The sequence below is a fragment of the Bactrocera dorsalis genome, chromosome 2, assembly GCF_023373825.1.
Source record: "Bactrocera dorsalis isolate Fly_Bdor chromosome 2, ASM2337382v1, whole genome shotgun sequence".
Lineage (NCBI taxonomy): Eukaryota > Metazoa > Arthropoda > Insecta > Diptera > Tephritidae > Bactrocera > Bactrocera dorsalis.
The window spans coordinates 23,084,517-23,103,982 of record NC_064304.1 but is presented as its reverse complement, the minus strand read 5'-3'; the positions used below and the strand labels follow the sequence as shown (position 1 = coordinate 23,103,982).

At 34.6% G+C, this 19,466-nt stretch overlaps 1 protein-coding gene across 7 annotated transcripts in view; it reads left to right on the top strand.

Annotated features, from left to right (window-relative positions):
* Window positions 1–16,116, top strand: part of LOC105231003 (proteoglycan Cow) — a 152,501-nt gene extending 136,385 nt beyond the window's left edge. For 5 of the 7 annotated variants that reach the window (XM_049450570.1, XM_011212072.4, XM_049450569.1 and 2 more), the window contains 5 exons: window positions 60–179; window positions 5,404–5,497; window positions 5,750–6,148; window positions 6,844–6,981; window positions 11,536–16,116. In XM_049450570.1, coding sequence (XP_049306527.1) covers window positions 60–179; window positions 5,404–5,497; window positions 5,750–6,148; window positions 6,844–6,981; window positions 11,536–11,642 — 858 coding nt within the window. In that variant the 3' untranslated portion in view covers window positions 11,643–16,116. The remainder of the gene's footprint in view (window positions 1–59; window positions 180–5,403; window positions 5,498–5,749; window positions 6,149–6,843; window positions 6,982–11,535) is intronic. The other 2 variants (XM_011212073.4, XM_011212074.4) reach the window with 2 other exon arrangements.
* The last annotated feature ends 3,350 nt before the right edge of the window (window positions 16,117–19,466 follow it).

Here is a 19,466-nt window from a genome sequence, read left to right as displayed (position 1 = left end):
TATGGTTTGGTCATCGTTGTCACTATTGTCACCACACGTGGGTGGTGTCGGGTAAATAGGATAAGGACGATAACAATCGCCATTACAATCACATAAATTCGCAATTCACATTCACACCGGAGGAAATCAAATACGATAACAAACACTATAAGTATCTCAAGTACACCGCCTACAAGAAGGTAAGTGATAAGTGATAAGGCATATCCTGTTGATATGGAATGTGAAATATCTAGTTAAGCTCATATACTCAGCATACCTGAAAATTATGATAAAATTTATGTAAAGAGCATAGCACAACCTGTAGGGTCTCCGCACGAAATTTATGTTGACAAATGAAACATAAAAGATATGAATTCAAGACCGATTCAGCAAGGCGGTGATGCAGAGATGAAATGTCGAATGCCGTCGGATTGGGTTGATTACTATTGTAAATTTAGAATTTAAATTCTTGAACCCTCCAAAACTGTATCCAGAGATAACATCGCCTCTCCCAGCTAATACGATGTAAGAAGTCTTATAGAGGGACTACGGTATAAGACCTTTAAGAGTGTTAGATATCCGAAAGAACTATTAACAAGCAGAAGTCGGTACTTCGAACGAGTAATCTTTATCTAAATTTGTCTTAACTTGTAAAACTATTATATGGATCAAACACCATAATAAAACCTATCAACTGACGAGAAACCAACGGTCTTTTATATGGTAATTTAACCACGAACCATATTTTTCCCTGTAAAACAAGCTTTATAAAATATTGAGTTTTAGAATGCTATAAGATATTCATGTTCTCTTCGATGATCATGTCGATGTATCCACAAGTCCGTGTGATTTATCCATTAAGTTTCAATATATTATTACTCTGAACAACTCTCTTAATTTGGAGTCAGTCGTTACAAAATCAAGTCATTTACCTCTTCGCCTTTTTCAATGTACCAATCTTAAAACTTTCTCTTAGTCGCCGTACCAATTCGAACAATCTCAAAAACTCTTCCCATATTCGAATACCTCTGGGCCTTCTTACAGGTTTCGGGAACGCCCACTTTGTGTTCAGATTCAAACATGAAACTATAAATTGCTGCGGTGCGATATCTAACTATCTTCTCAGCAGTTCACTTGAAATAGTTGCCGAAAATGGCTCTCAGATAACTGAAAGCCGCGTTCAGCGGGACGATTTTTTTTTTATCTAAATAGCTGTCGCTTGATATCTTCCAAGTACCAATTTCTAAAAGTGTTAACATTAGTCCCTCCTCTAGACGATAACACCAAAGTGAAGCCCAAGATCGGTCGTAAGAGATGCCTTAAGTAAGGTCAGCTGCTCCCTGGTTGTGAGGATCCTACTAAGTCATTGTCCTGTCGGTGCGCGTGGTGTAAAGTTAAGAATTTTTCCGGACATCAGCTACAGTAGCTGTATGGAAGAAGACGACGAGGGATAAACCTCTCAATACTTCCTCCTCCCTCCGTTGGAAGATGAAAGCTGAAATATTCGGAAACTCACACTTTCAGATATACCACCGAAGTGGTGGGAATAGAAATTAAACGTGTAAGCAAGGCAATTTGCTGACTTATAAGCTCGAAACAGGAGTTCATAGATATACTACCGAACTGGTGGGAAGGAGTACACAGATATTCCACCGAACTGATGAGAATAGACATTAAACGCGGACACAAGGAGCTTTGCTGACTTTTAAGCTCCAAACAGGAGTTCACAAAGGATAAAGTAGTCCAAATGCATTTTTTGGATGAGCTATCACATATGTCCACGCCTTACTTGTCCAAAAGGATCAAGCTTTTTTTGTATTAATCAGTACTCTTTACTTGACCCATTTTAAATAAAATTTAATTTTACCTAATAACTTTCACATGTTCTGATGAAATGCGCACAATTTTACGTGAACTATTTTTCCTACAGGGAACCCGCCTTCAGCCCACAATCTATATTTACTGTCAAGTATGCCATTTGGTCTATAATAACAGCTCCTTCCATACACCTACACATCGTTCTAGCATTTGAATCATGGAATTTATGGAATTCTCGTTTCCATGCAACTCACAACCGCTATGTATGTTGTTGTGGATACAAAGCCTTCACTCACTCAAGAGGTGACTTGGATTATAGTGTAAAACACGAAAGTGATTATATGAGTACAATAGAAGTGCTCGCAATGGAAATAAGCACGTAAATATGAATTTAGTAGGAGTAGCTTTAATACCAATAAAAGAACTTGAACTAAATTCCCGCCACTTTTCTCTACCCCGTCTACATTTTCCATCACTTTGTCTCTATTGTATTCGCCATGACAATAACGCGACTGCGTAGACAAGTATTTTCATAAGTACCATAGTACATATACACATGTATATATTTATGGCGTGAATGCCATGAAGGAGGGAGCCACATAATTTTACTGACAAGTTGTCATTACCATACGCTCATTTTGATATCCTTTGAATGACTTGCCATTGTTGGTGGGGAAAAATTAATTTGACCACAATATTCGCATTATTGAATTTATACTGTGTTTCTGCATACTTGGCATTTCGGCGTTTCTCTTGAATTTGTGGTTACATTCTTAATTAAATAACCAGGAGCTGAAATTTCGGCGAGCCACATGTGCAAGTGAGTTGGGGGGGTAGAGAGTATTACAAAATTTACAATTTACTTCAATCACAAATCGCCTGAACTACTAAACCAATTGTAATGAAATTTCGTAGGTAACATAAATCTGACATTCCCATTCGAGCCAAACGCACACCTGCTTGCCATATAACTAATACTATTATAACTTCCATCCAATTATTTCATTTTATGGTAGACAAATCAAGCTACAATGAATATTTCGTAAAAAAAAGCTTCGAACATATAATTTCTCTAAGATTGGTCTTTTCCTGAATAAAAACTGGTAAAATCTGTTCAAGCCCACAGATACCCCCAGTGCGTATGATTAACTTTTTGACCGTGAGATATATTATATTATTGAAATTCGAAGAGAAACCTTCCTGATACATAAATACTGTATAATGACAAAATATACATGCATACTGAATGTCAAAAATGGTTTCAATAGGTTCAATATTTTCTTTAGCCCCATATATAGTACCTACTATATAGATTTTCGAACTTTCAGTTGATTTTATACAACATACATAAATCGGTCAATAAGTGAGTCTTAATGAAATTCAGAGAAGATATTTCTAAATTGTAACCTTTCTAATAAAAAGTGTATATTTGTGCCTAAAAAGAATAAACTTGGGGCAACACTTGCGCTAACCCACACCCCAACTGTTATTCAGGATTTTGAATATGTGAAGCACCTTAAGAAACTTAGAAAGCATCTTCTTCTATTATACAAATATAATTCTAAAGAAAAGATAAAATCGTGTTAATATTACTCCTACCTCCCTTGTACCTAATATAAGATTTTCAAACTTCCGGCTGACTGACCGCATAATCGGTCAGTATGTAAGATATCTTAGCTAGAATACCTGAACCTTTAATATCACTATATAGATATACCGTAGTTTAACGCCGAAAAAAAGCGAAATTGGTTCATGAATTACTTCAACGTTTTGCCGAAAAATGTCGGTCAGTGTGCTTTAAATATGTTCTCGAGTATACCTGACTAATATCAAAGGATAATGCAACAAGACCAGGCTTTTCTCTTCCTCAAACATACCCCGTATTGAAAGTTCCGACTTTCCAGCTGACTTTAAACCACTTCTTCTTCTTCTTTATGGGCGTACACACCGCTCACACAGTTATAGCCGAATATACAACAGTCATATCTTCTTACTTTTCGATGTTTGGCGCCAACTGTATCTAGGTTCTTCTCCACCTGATCTTTCCAGCGGAGTGGAGGTATTCCTCTTTCGTTGCTTCGCCCGGCGGTTACTGCGTCTCTCAGAGCTGGAGTGTTTGCATTCATTCGGACGACTGAACTATGCCAATGTGTTCGTATATCTCGTACAGCATATCCTACCATCGACTGCGGTATTCGCCGTAAGAACAAAACCTTTCTCTCAAAAACTTGTAACGCCGACTCATCAGATGTCGCCATCGTCCAAGCCGGGGGTGATGGCTGACTTGTATAATTTGGTCTTTGTTCGTCGAAAGAAGATTTTACTTCTCAATTGCCTATTCAGCCCAAATAAGCACCTGTTCCCAAGGATCTTTCTGCATTGGATTTCGAGGCTAACATCCGTTGCTTCAGTCGACTCGACCAATCGAGGGCATGTGCTCAAAAATAAATGGCAATTTTTCCGATCTTTCTTGCTCCCACGCTGCACACAGTTTAACACTCTTCCCCACTAAAACCACAGCGACCATATTCACAAACTGGACGAAAAAGTAAAGACTTGACCTTAATACTGCAGTCCATGTCATTTATATTCCAAAGTACAGATCCGCAACAAAATCCTTAAGTCGCTAGTCGACAGCATTTCCCTATGTGCTGTCGGCTAGACAAAAAAACGATGTTGGCAATCAGCCGACCGTCCTTAACGTGAAACGCAGACGAGGATGCTCCAGACTTGTCAGAACACTGCACTCCGAACAACGACAGGATGTCTCTTAATGTCTTTCATTGAACACCTACATAGTGAGGCCCACATACTCACAGTTAAGGAGCATAATGATCTCCTCTCTTTGCATGCGCTGCCAACACTACTCATCTGACAACTTTCACCCTTTAGTCCAACCTCGTCAAAACAGCACGTTTGGACCTACCGTTGGATGACGTCGACGACAATTTATCTAACCTTTACCATCCTAACGGGGATTAGGTACCCGTTATAACACCAACAATATAATTATCACCCACATTTTTAGCTTGCTTCGACTTTTATGCCTTCCGGCCTTTAACAGAATCATTAATTGTCTTTCGCTACCTATTTCACACAAAATAGTTTTTAGTTCTGAACGAAAAGGAAAAGTCCATCGGTTACTTCACGCTATCCATCAAAAATCTCAGTTCATTCGTTGAACTTACAGCTATATTGATTATCTAAAATATGCTCTTTGGAATTACCATTTCTTTTTACTACTAAATGTGAGAGATTGCAGTTTCAAACTTCCTCTCTCTCTTACTCTTTAACTAAACTAACTAACTAAACCACTCTGAAATAATGCTTTAGCACTAGAAGTAGACATTTTGAACTAAATTTAAGTATAATTTTTTGAATCTATTTCGCTGAGTGGTAGCTTATCTTCATGCAATCATTTTTGTAAATGACCACAAATTATTACACTTGAGTGAAAAAAAAACCAAAAGCATTTTGGTGGCTTTCTATATTCATATATTTTGACTACAAAGATTGAGTGCATTCATAGAAAATACAACAAAAACTTATGAAATTGGGTAAAATACCATTATATGTGATATAAATCGCTCGCTTTTCTCATTGCAGGACAACCAATACCCCGAGGACAAACATAAAATCCGTGGCTATAATGAGGTGGTCGAGAAACCACAAAAGTACAACAAGAATAGCATGAACAATGGTGAGTAATGGAAAGGGAACACATACACACACATAGAATACACACCTACAACACTCAATCACAAGCAATCAATGCGGCAATTTGCATAATTTCTCGCATTAAATGTGACCTTTTCAACTCGCAACACACACACATGTCCATCTAATGGGTTTACACATTAAATATTCACACACACACACACTTGCACACACTCGGAACAGTCAACAAATTTAATCACTTAATCTCATTCCCTCTCGGCATATGCCCGCACAGGTTTCCTACCCTCCAAATCGCCCGAATGCAAGCCACAACAATTGACCGCCATCGGCAATCGCCTGCTCGACTGGTTCTCCGTTATAATGGCCGACAGCAAGAAACGACGACAACATAGCCAAAAATCCAAGGCGCACTTCCCACCCGCCTGCAAGACCGAGGCCAAATGGATGTTCGGCCATTTGGATTTGAACAATGACGGCTATTTGTCGCTGCAGGAAATGTACGACTTGGAGCATGATCAGAATGAGCGTTGCATTAAGCCGTTCATCGATACGTGCGATTTGGATCAGGATAATTCGATTAATACGCGCGAATGGTGCCGCTGCTTCGAGAAGACCGATCGCCCATGCGCCGCGGTACGACGAAGAATCGCTGGCGATTTTGCAGGTGAGATAGGTACAGGTGGACTTTTATTTCTTTTAAATGATTTATTTATTTCGATTCTTCGTTGTTGTTTTTTTAACTGCTACACAAAAGTACAAATGTAAAGAGCGAAATGAAACGAAACGAAATGAAACGAAAAAAAGCATTAAGGATATATTACTTAAAAAACTAAATTAAATTAGAAATACACACACACTCAACGTTTTTTTAGCTCAAATTCTATTTAAATAACTGTAATGAAGCTTTCGACATTTTTGCACTTTGCATCGCACTATGGAGCTTTCACTTACATACATACCAGAGCTTTCACATATTTAAGAGCTTTCAAGTTTTAGCCGCTTTTCCAATTATTATGCTTAATACAATATAATCAAATTGCATTACATTTTAATGATTCCTTGTTAATTACATACTTTCAAAATATACGCGTATAAAATACTTAAACTTTTCTTAGTTACATACATACATATATTCTTACTTTTTTTCAATATTATATAATATATTTTTTATAGCTTTGGTTCTTCAATTAACTTATATATATATTTTTATCCGCTTGTGCTTTACATTATATCCATAAGGAAATTGTTAATCGAAATTCGTCTAAAAAAGCTTTCTAACTTTAATATGTAAATTTCAATTACTCGTTAATGCTTCCATCGGCATTTGCCGCCACGTTCTTCTCACTCTTCCACGTTTGTCACAAAAAGGCGCCTATGCACCCGATTGCGATATTCAGGGTTTCTACAAACCCACTCAATGTCATAATTCTGTCGGCGTTTGCTGGTGTGTGGATAAACATGGAGTCGAATTCGCCAACACACGTACTCGTGGCAAGCCCAATTGTGGTAAGTTTTTATATAAGATCAGTCGCGTTACAAATTCTAAGAGCATTACATAACAATAATTATGTTAGTAAAAGTGTAAACTTTGTAGCTGTATGCACGAAAGCAGTGTGATAAATGAGTTTTTGATATACTAGATATCAGGGTTAGGCCGGGAATTTTATACTCTTGCTGATCCGATTCTACTCATAATCGACATACGGACCTAGTGGTGTCAGGAAGGTATTTTTTTTTACAGTAAGAACTGAAGCATTGTTGATCATTCCTTATCTGGGGGCTTGAATAATAACAATCCGATTATATATACTGGAAAGTGATAGAATCAGATGGAATTTATATGAAAAGTACCGAGGCCTGGCTGTTATCCGATTTCGCCCATCTTCGTACTGTGACATAGGAATGTCAAAACAGTAATATCTATCAAATTTGATATAAATTGATCAAGCAGGTTCTGTGGTATGGGATTTCACCTAAAGATGGGCAGTGCCACACCAATGGTCTGTTAAATGCGGAGTGAGCGAGGCTATAATCCGATTTCAACCATGCCGACTGCACTGTCGATGGGGATGAAGAAAACGGGGCTCTGCACACTTTTTGAAACTTATCAAACCACAAAAGCGCCTCACCACCGTCATCATCTGCACTAAACTAAAGTTTTGTATGTTTTCGATTAATTGCGTTTTGTAGGTGTGGCAATTATCCGCCCATCTGCAATAACAATACCGGGGATGTAGCTCCTAAAGTTTCCTTAGATTGTTTAGTTACTTCAAGGCTTACCTTAATAGATGCTAGAGAAAGACCTAAGTTGGGTTCATACTGCAAATACCAAAGACTTCGACTTTTAGGAAAGAGAGGACGAAAAAATACTTAGGGGCTCTATCTTTGATATTTAGTTTGGAACTCCCTTTTACGAACTTTTCAGAATATAAATCGCTATTAATTTATATGAATAAGGGGTCTTAATGAGATCTCGTTATGAAGTACATAGAAGTCAGATAATATAATTTACGATTCATTTAGACCTTGATTTAGTCATACTTCATAAACGTTTGAACGTAAACTTCCACTAAATATGACAGAAAGGATAAAGTGAGGCACATTTTTCTATAGAATGAACTGAAAGTTCTAACACAGGTTGTCGCCTAAACCTAAAAGTTGTTAAGCTCAGCTCAGTATGAATTTGTAAAGTGCAGATCATAAGCAAATTTCTAAATAACATAATGTAAGCCAAACTATGTACTGTTAGAACTCAGACAAGCGATTCTACATAATAACAATGGATTACATTTTCATATAGCTAGGGGCTGTCGGTTCGACAGCATTCCCCAGAATTGTTTTGGAAATGCTTAATGCTTAACAACGCAGACCATTACTCAAGGCTTTGTGTTTACAGATTCATCAGTGACTTGGGTTTGAAGACACTTAAAAATCCATTTAAATTAGAAAGTAAAGAGAATAGAAAGAAGTCAATTTTTAAAGAAGACGGCTATTAGAAAAACAGTACTTCTTCAAATTGTGTACTCTATCGATAATGTAATTCAAACCGCGTTCTTATCTAGCCGCCATAGTTCAAGTAAATATTTTGCTTTTGACAGCAAATGACGTCGTTTGCTAGATTATATACATAGTTTGATTGGCTTGCAAGCGAGCGCTGTTCAAAAGCACGAACTTAATAACTTCACTAATATGCTAACAACAATCAGCACGGCAAAGGAACCCAATAAGGACAACTTACAAAATTAAATATACATACCACATTTCTGCTGTTTACGTACTTGCGGCTTGAATTAGAAGTTCTAGGCAGTCGAGTTGAGCTAGGTTGTGGCTATTACTGAATGCCTATGCAAGCCTAATTGACTTGCAAGAGCCCGCTTATCGGCTGTCCGTGGCCCAGTAAGGTATTAATTAGTAGACTTATGGTTTTGAAGGTCAATACCGTTACATGCAGTTAATAACCCTACGCAGTTAGTGTGATTTGTGTTCCGGAAATTCGTTTACATAAAAGCTCGGTGGGTTGCCATATAGCCGATATAGTTTATTTCAATATGTTAATATATGGGACGTCACTCGACATTAGGCATATAGTATGTCTAATTAAAGCGAATGCGACGCCACCCACAATCGCTTTTGCGGGTTAAGAGTGCTAAGGCAATGTATACCTCGTCAATCACTGACCCTAAAAGAATCATGTACGCACCATGCGGATCTCCAGAACGTGTGAATGCTGAGCAACTCAAAAACAGAATTGATTCACTTCAAGTTCTGAAAAACATTTCTATAAAATTCAAAAGTTAGGATCGAAGTCGAAACTTCTCTATCAAAACTACATATTGCTGAAAAACTTACAAAACTTCAAATCGATTTATATAAGGCTGAGAATCTCTGATTATATTTCATGATGGCAATATACCAATACAAAAAAAATACATGTTCACGGATAGAACGGCTTTCAGTGCCTTCAACCAATTTGTGCAACAATCCCTAGATTATTGGACAGTTGACGTCCTTTTTGCAAAAGATTCAGATCTTTTGGTACGATATATTGGGATCCTCTGTTATATGTCTGATGCCAATATGACAATTTTCTTGACTGAGATATGGAGATCGAATTTCACGCCAACATAAAAAAGGTTGTACCAATATTCTAAGAATATGTTTATCATTATCATTTAAATGCACCTGTCCAAGACCTAAGGTATATCGTGCTCTCTCCTAATTCACAACGACGCACCTAATCCCGGCACTGATAAATTCCAATATACTGCTAGGTGCTATTGAGGTGATATGATTTCTATTTGGAAACATGGATCCAAGGGCCTTTATCCTACGCCTTCGGACTGCAGTGCAGTCTAATTGACTGGCAAGTGTTCTGCAGTTTCAGGCTCCATGTCGCAGGACCTGCAATTCGGAGAAACTAGGTCCATTTCATATAAGTGTTCTTTAGCTTACGATGGCTAGTGCAGTAGGCGAAAAGTAGCCTGAGTTTGTTCCTTGTGAGGTTGATTACATATTTAAACCTTTTAAAGTTGTAACCACCCATTAGCAACTTGTCAAGGCGCATGTCTTGGACTTACTCCGTATCCTCTCATTCATCTTTGCGGAGCAGCTTCTTTATACTATAGAAACAAACCGCAATCAACCAGTTCATTCCCGTTCATTCTGATAGACTGTTCAATCTTTCCACACACTCCTGCACCAATAGCGATTTTATCTCGTATGCGGAGATCGCTTTAAGTGCCGCTTGATTATCGCTAAGTATAACTATATGTCCATTGCGATAGTTGTCGTTAAGGTTTATTTTTACGCACTGTCTTATAGCATAGATCTTTGATTGAAATAAACTCAGTATGGAGAATTTGGTGCGTGGTCCCGCGACGTTTTCGAGCCGTCGGTGTAATACTTGATTATACTATCCCCAAGCAGTAGCTCGTGAGCGGAATGGTTCCATTCAGCCTTAGTGCTGAGGGGAACATTGAACTTCTTAGTGAAGTTTACACTTTCGGTATGCTGTCCCTTGGGGGAAGAGTGATATTTCGCCACTTAAGCCCTTCATGCGCTGGGAGAAGATTACCTTACCTCTGTCAAACCCATCTACTGTCATTTGGAGCAGCGTTTGGCAACCTAACCAATTACTAGGTGAAGCGATGTGAGATCCCGCATGGCTTCAAGTGCCGCCGTCGGTCTTGTGCAGATGGCACTCGGCACGCCGATGCAGGCAAGTCCCTTTATCCCTTTGTCTGTCTGTATATATGCGAACTAGTCCCAAATTCTTTCGGATATCGATCTGAAACATTGCACACATCCTGTTCTATTCAAGAAGGAGCTCGTTTGTAAGAACCATTGGTATAGGACTTCTACAGCATACAGCTGCTAAATAAACTGACCTATCAATATCCAGTTCTTATATGTATAACCTTCTCAATTGTGAAATTATAGCTTTGGTACACCAAAGTTTTGCTTGTTAAGTCTACTTTCCTGCTTAGTGTTATTAGTTTAACATTCCAAAAGGATTTTATAGCCATTTTAGCTTAACTTTTTGTACTCCAAAAGGTCAATCAACTCCTGCTTTGATCTATTGACTTTTGTGAGCTTGGGGTATAAAGTAGATAAACGGACCGTGTTTATATGTGTGCATGTATCTCCATCTGTGATGTAACATTGTATATCTCTGAAGTGAACTTAAAGTTTTTCATCCCAAAGCGGCCTAACTGAGCGATTCAATGACCTTTTCGAAATTAGAAAAATAAAGTTTCCGATTACCAATATATGTATCTTTAGTGCAAACATCTATTTACACACATATATGGTTATATATATACACCTGCTCATCAATAAGAATGGAATACACATTCGTACATAGCATTATTCCACTCCATTGGGAAAATCGAATTGAACTTTTAAGCCAATCAAATCTGTCAAGCTGACTAACAAATGAGCCAGCACAACTTTTCAGCTCTCGTCATTTCTATTTCATTACATTTTCGCTACACTTTTCCATTTATTTCACTTTTTTTCCTTCATTTCATACATTTCTTCTATTTTACTCTATTCTAACAGAGTCCGTTGTGAATAACGCCTCATCACTCACCTCCGACGATGAGGACGAGGAGACCGACGACGACGACAGTGCGGAAGGAAGTGCCGATCAAATGTTGGTATTCTAAATGAAATGAAACGAAACGAAACTAAGTGGCAGAGTTTGAAAACGCTGAACACGAGAGAGGTGCGGGAGTGGATGGTGTGTAACGGAAGCTTACTTGAAGAGACAGCAGGTGATGGATGCAGTGCAGTGCGTTAGAAAAGAAGTAAGAAGCAGAAAAAGGATATCTCAAACTTATGATTTTAATTTGAAGCATTACTTAAGTAAAAATATATATATATACAGACATAAATATATAAGAACAATGCTGTTTAAGCAGGTAACAAGTGTTGGCGCAAATTGCAGCAGAAATCTTTATAAAACACAAGCGTAAAAGCGGCGAAAGCGCTGCAGTCGAGGTGAAAATTGGCGAATATGTGCGCAATGAAAAATTAATTTTGTATGTAAATTAATTTTTATAAATAAAAAAATATATATATACATATACATACATACCATATATATGTATGCATGAAAGAAAGTATTAAGAATTATTGTAAAATTATTACAAAAACAATAGTAACAATTAGCGTATTCATTTCCATTCAAAGCTATTCATTTCCTGCATGCGCTCACCGCTAATTGCACAGGGTTGCATTGCGCTTATACTTTGTACGCCGCACGCAATTGCATAGTACAGTAATGTAATAATATTAGTAACTAATGGGAAATGGTAAGATTGGCAGCGCGAGCGAGACGCTGCAGAATTTTAAAGCTTATGCAAATTTGCGAAAAAATGAAGTGAGAAGAGGAAGAAAAGGAAAATAAAATTAAATTAAAAGTAATGGTAAAGTAGAGCTGCATAGAAAACGTATTGTGTGTTGTTTTTGTAAAGAAAAAAAGTAGAGTAAAAAAACATACCTGCAAGCTTTGGAGTAGTAAGCGCTTACACGAGCATACAGCGAAACATACACAGACACATACAGGGACATATACCGACACTTAGAAAACATGCTACACACACACATTCATAAAACATACATACCGCTCACTCATACGAAATAGCAACATAATGGCAGTAAACACAAGCGGAAAAGAACAAAAAACACAAAAAAAAAAAAAACACAACAACAAAAACAAAACTTAAAAAAAGCTAAGAATGCAACAACAACAGCAACAAAAGTGAAACATCTAACTCCCACACAAGCAATACAATGTAATCCGTTTAATATTCTTGTTTGAATTCTCATGCCGTCGTTAGCTTATAAAGTGTAGCCAATTAGAAGAAAGCTAAATATAAAATAAATTGAATTAAAAAAGTAAAATAAAAAGCATAAAGAAATTTATAAAAAGTCAAAGTTTAAGAGCAAATTAGCGCCTAAGCTGTTGGTCAACTCATTCTCGACACAAACGATCATTTCTAAACTTACATACATATATACGTACATATTACTTACCTATCGTCATCTAAAATGCAAAACAACGTATCTTCAAAAAACTAGACATTGAGTTTCTTATTGCTTACGAATCACTACATCATATTACATACATACATACATATATGTAGCATAAAACTTTCAGCTTTCGCGGTTAGAAATAACCAATACATAACCAATATATAACCCATATATAACCATTTTATAACCAAAACTCAAATTTTGTTGCCATATGTGGGGTTTCTATTATATCAAATTTCCTGCGCCCGTAAACTTATAAAAAGTGATGTTACGTTATTTTGCATTTTATGTGACGATGTACTATATACACATACATACATACATACATATATATTTACTTCGCATTAATTTTTCACATTTCACTCAAATTTTGTTGTTCTACATACTCCGTTGGATAAACTTATGTATCGTACACGCTAAAATTCCGCCCAATAAATTTTGTGATAAGTTTTCAAAATAAAAAAATTAATAATAATAACAAAACAACAACAACAACTAAAGCAAATATGTATGCATTTAAGAAAACGCGAAAAAGGTGAAAAAGAAAGCACACCAGCAAGTAAAATATAATTTGAAACGCCACACACACACATACACTAATACCAAAACACTGCATGTTCGTTTAAACCGAGCTTAAGTTGCAACTTAAAAACAAAAGTGAACTTTAACAAAAACATATTTACTAAACTAAACTAAAGACGGCGCGCAGAAATGCAGCAGCAAATAGAAAAAATAAAATATAAAGAAGAAGAGCAGAAAGCAGAGGGCGCTGCCAGCTGCTTTGCAAAGTTTAGATGAAAGCATAATAACTAAGTGACAGTAATAAATTGATAAATAAAAGAGTAATTAATGTGAAACTGCTACCTACCTTATAAACTGGAAAGAGTTGCCAACATAGTTGTATTTAATGAAACCAATGATAAGCTTATTGAGTGCACGAGTAACGTTGATAAATATGTGTAGTGCAAGTAGGAGAAAAATGTCGCGCTGAGAGAAAGTAAATAAATATATACACATAAATAATAATAGCATTTTACATACTATTTTAATTTTTCAAATATTTATTTTAATACAAATCGCTTAACTTGTGCACAAAACAATTATGAGCTTTCACACGAACTTTCGTTTGAGCTTTCAGGTATTGCAAAAACCTTCCGTTCAGATAAAGTACTTCAGTAATAAAAACTAGTTATTATTTCAGCTGCCTTAGCGGGTGTCAATTGTGCGAGAATTCTTATAAGCTTTCATCAGAGACTGAGAGCTTTAAAAAATGTTTTCTATAAAAATAATGCATTCCAAAAAAAATTCATTGAGATAACATTACAATACACTTTAATTCATAAGTCTAAAGAGCAGAATATTTAAAGCTTTCATGCAAGCTTTCACAAATTGCGACCAAATAAATGCATAAAATTTAATTTTCACAAAATTGCAAGTTAATAATCGTAAAAAATGAATTTTAAACTTTATTTCCATAAATCCAATGAAGAGTTTTGACATTAAATGGCGCACTTTGTATGGCTGCCTAAGAAAAGAAGATTTTTGGGAAATAATTGTTTCAAAATTCTGAGGCTATATTACTACATATTTTCAGACTACACAGTAAAATTTTTGAAGAAAAATATTTAAATATCTTTTGGATTACACGCGATCTCCAACGGCGTTAACAAAAATGTTGTATTGGTACCGGCCTGCTTTGTGGAACCAAAAAACAAATCTCTGTTAAGATTTCATTGGAGCTTCCATTGGATGAAACCTAAAAAAATGCTCTTTGGAGCTTTCATTAAAGCTATTATATAATCACTGAAAACATGAAACATGTTTACAGACATGACATCAATTTCATTTTAGTACAATCAAGTACATATGGATTAGAACTTTGTGTAAGTCTCCATACTTTTCCAGAATTGTATGCAGCTTGTGCTTTCATCAAAAGTAGTTTTCATAAAGGTCAACAAAACCTTAGTTTTCATAAACTTTCACTGGAGTTTAAAAGTTTAGTGAAACAGATTTTCCATTCAGCTAAAAAGATTACAAAATTAAAAGCTTTGGTAGCAAAAGTTTTTAGAACTTCGAAGAAATTGAAAACATTGATAATTTTAAGTAATATGGTTGAACTTTCATTGCATATTGATAATTCAAATAATATGGTTGAGCTTTCATTGTAGTTGATTCGAAAAAAATTCGAAATGCAATTTATTTAAATTAAAAAAAAGTATTAAAAATTTTATTTTCAACTCAATGAAAGATTTTAAAGAATGATAATAATTTTCGTCGGAGCTTTCACACGAGCTTTCGGGATTTAATTAAAAAATATTAAAACTTTTTCTATGCGATTATGTGGGGCTCATATTGTTTGAGGTATATATCGTATGCGCGAGTGTCACTCGTAAATACGTTCGTTATAGTAGTAAACCATAGTAACACCTTTGAATAAAAATTAATTACATGCGATTTTTTATTGCTTGACACACATTTTTATTGCAGCTAAGGAAATCTTCAATGCTTTTTATCAATAAATACACGTTTTGCGCAATATTTTCTTTATAATTGAAAGTAATAAAGTCTATGCAACAAGGCACACCGTTAAAGTTTACAAAAACTATGCTGTAAGTAGTAAAAAACTATAAATATACATACATGCATATATACATATATGTAAATATATGTATGTTTGTGAAGCGAGTTATGAGCACAGATTGAAGCGCTTAATAAGAGGAAAAAGATTTAGAAAAAGCTAAGCAAACAAATTAAATGAGGAATGCGAAAAATGGCGGTAAAAAATAGTAAGAAATACAACAACAAAAACACAGCAAAGCGTATTGTGTAAAAAAAAATAGATATTATTGCAACACAATTGGCGGCAATTAAGCGAAATAATAGAGAAAAGATGATTACAAATAAAAAACGCTAAACACGAAGCAGATGAAACTGATGATCAATACAATTAAGTAAATATAAAATTAAAAAGAAAAATAGCGACAAGCACACTACAACAAAGCAGTGTGTGAAACCTTCAATTATAAGCATTTTTAGCCAATAATAATTACCGTAATTGCTACTTTGATAAAATTCGAGAGAAAATTGAGAATTAAATGAAAAATCACTTAGAAAATATTTGCTGGAAATGGAAAAAAAACAGAAATAAAAACATCTAAGAAGCAAAGTAAAAAAAAATTTAAGTAAATAAGCAAGGAAAACATATTTACATGTAATTTCTGTGCACTCATGAGTACTATATGAAGTTACAGATTTATTACTATATACATATGAGTATATACATACATATATACTATGTACTTAACTGAAAGATGCTTTTTCGACTTGTTGCATAAGCACAGTGAGAAAAAATCAATTATTATAAGCGGAAACAATGCGCGGCAGCAGCTAAAAAATATTGTATATGAGACAAGTGTATTTGTGTTTAGTTGAAAATTGTAAAAAACGGGACAACAACAACAATTTAAAATAGACAATTTTGCGTAATTTTTGTTGCAGGCGGAAATTGGCTACAGAACAGAATGAATTACTGCAAATTCAATATAAAAGCACTGGTATTTAGGCGGTAAATATAAATATACATAAAGAAAAACAAAATTTACACATACAGTGTGTGAGGAAACTGTTCACGTGCGTAAAAGCTTAAGCGGTTTTACTATTTTTTTTATAATTGTAGAGTATGTGTGGGTTTTGGACGCCATGCGAGAAATACTTAATTTAACAGTTTTGAATTTTTGAGACTTTTTTTATTGAAAAGGGAAGTATTGATTGTATTTTAAATTTTTTGCAAAAAAAATTTTAAAATTAAAATTTCATCATAGAATGTGCATCGAAATTTTTTTAATTAATTAATTAAAAAATGCATTTAATTTGATAAAGTGTTCAGCGAAAATGTTTGATTTAATTAATTAAAAATAATTCGTTTAATTTAAAAATAATTAACTTGATTTAAAAATAGTTAATTTAGTTTAATTTAATTAAAATTTGGCTATGAACACTATATGAAAAAAACATAAACAACTTTATGATTATTACTTTTAATTTAATTAAATAATAATAATTAATCTAATTAATGGAAAAATTATTATTAATTAATAATAATTAATGCAATTAAATTAAATTAAAGAAAAAATTTACTCAATTAAATGTTTAATTATTTTCAATTTATTTTAGTTAACAGTAATATTAATTTTATTTAAATTTTTTTTTTTAATAATTTTAAGATTAAAATTTCTTCAACAAATGTGCATCGAAAATTTTTAATTAAATTAATTTAAAAAATATCATTGAATTTAATAAAGTGTTGATCGAAAATGTTTGATTTAATTAATTAAAAATAATTCAATTTAATTTTTTTATTATTTTTAAAATAAAATGAACAGTTTTGATCCACACTGTACATGCGTTCATTCATACAATATGTGCACAGCCAAGAAAAAAAGTGTTAGCAAATAATAAACGAATGTCATAAATAACAAAAACAACATACATTAGTATTAAAACAAAAACGAAAAATGTTTGTGAAAATGAGAAATAAAACCAAAAAAATATATAATAAAACGATCCTATATAAATTGCAGCTAAGTACTTGAGCGCAAGTGTCTACAAACGCAAATGCTTGACAGTACATATACATACAAACATACATATAGACGAGTTTATGTATTAATGTAGAAAAAATAATTTATCGAGTCTAATTTGTATGCATGCATTGATTGCTCACTTCGAAAATATACATTTGCATTAAAAATGGGAAAATGAGAAAATGAAATTTTGTTCAAATCTCTTCGTTGCCGCTGTAAATTGAATTATAAACTGGCCTACAATCATTACCAATAGCATGCAAACACACACACACATATACGTAGGTGAAATATTTATTTGAAAATTTTCACATTTAAAATCATTTCCGTAAAGATGCAAGCATTAACCGCATTAATAACAACTAACAGACATATTTACATAGATGAAAATCGGGCACAGTGTGCGCCACAAATATGCTTACATATTTACTATATAATATAATATTGTATGAACAAACATACAAACATAATTCTGGTCAACTTAAGCCTTTGTACGTACATAGATATTTGTATGTATATAAATGCACTATATATATATATAAATGCAGTTGTATGTACCATATACATACACAACCACATACACGCATATGTATGTAGAATTGCATTATGTACATTGTGGTGCGCTATGATATTTGCAGTTATCAAATAAGTTGTTTTTATGATATGTTTTATTTATTGATCAAATTCAAATTAATAAAAATCATTTAATGCTAAAAACAAAAGCAACGAACAATTTATTTATTTGCATAAATACTTTGATTTGCGGCGCAACGGCTGCAACAACAACATGTAAGTAAGCCACATTTGTATTTTATCAATCAATATTTTGCCACTTGATGCGATTACAATTCATACATTTAATGCCTTTATCTTTGGCGAGTGGCACAGAGAGAGTATGAGCGGGTTGTTGAGTGCTTATTGAACCTGCCACTTGAATATTTCCTTATTTCCTATAAAAATATACGATGGGCATGTATGTAAGGATTTTAGTATAAATATTAACAAAAAATATACTTTGCTAAAAATTTCATTATGTTTCCAGGTTTTTTTTCGCCCACCTTGGCCCCAATACACATGTGCAAACGATTTTTCCAATTCTAGAAACGAGTTTTTAAAGTTAATTTCCAGCCTTCAGTGCGCGTAGCAATTCAAGTTTACTGTCTTCAATTGACTCAAAACGGTTTCCCCGAAGCGGTCGTTTGACTTTGCTCAAAAGCCAGAAGTCACACGGAGCTAAATCAGGCGAATACGATGGTTGCGACACGATATTCTTTAAAAATGTGGCGAACAACTCACAAGAATCAGTATGCGACGGTATATTATTGTGTTGCAAAACCAAGAGTTTTTTGGCCCTTAATTCTATCCCCTTTTTGTGAATAGCTTCGCGAAAACGACGCTTCGCGAAAACGACTCAAATGGTATTCTTGGTTGACAGTTTGGCCGGTCAGAGGGAATTCAGAACAAACCACACCTCGATAATCGAAGAAAACTGTCAACATGACCTTGATTTTTAGCTTGCCTTGATTTTTTTCGGCTTCAACTCACCTTTTCCACACTATTCAGTCAATGAATCGTCTGATTCCGTATAATAAGCATAGTTCCAAGCCTCATCGCCAGTACATTTCATGACATCCTGGTAGTCAGAAAGCATTGTTTCATAGACGTTAACGCGACGCTGTTTTTCAAAAATATTTAGTGGTTTTGAAACCAGAACTTTCACTTTTCTTAGACTTAGATCACTTTACTTTACACTTTAAAATGGTTTTCACTTATCCTTCCAATATTCCAACAATGGAAGTAAGATTTTTCACTGTTTATCGTCGATTCTCAATCACCCATTCCTTTAGTTTATTGGCATGTTGGTCATCA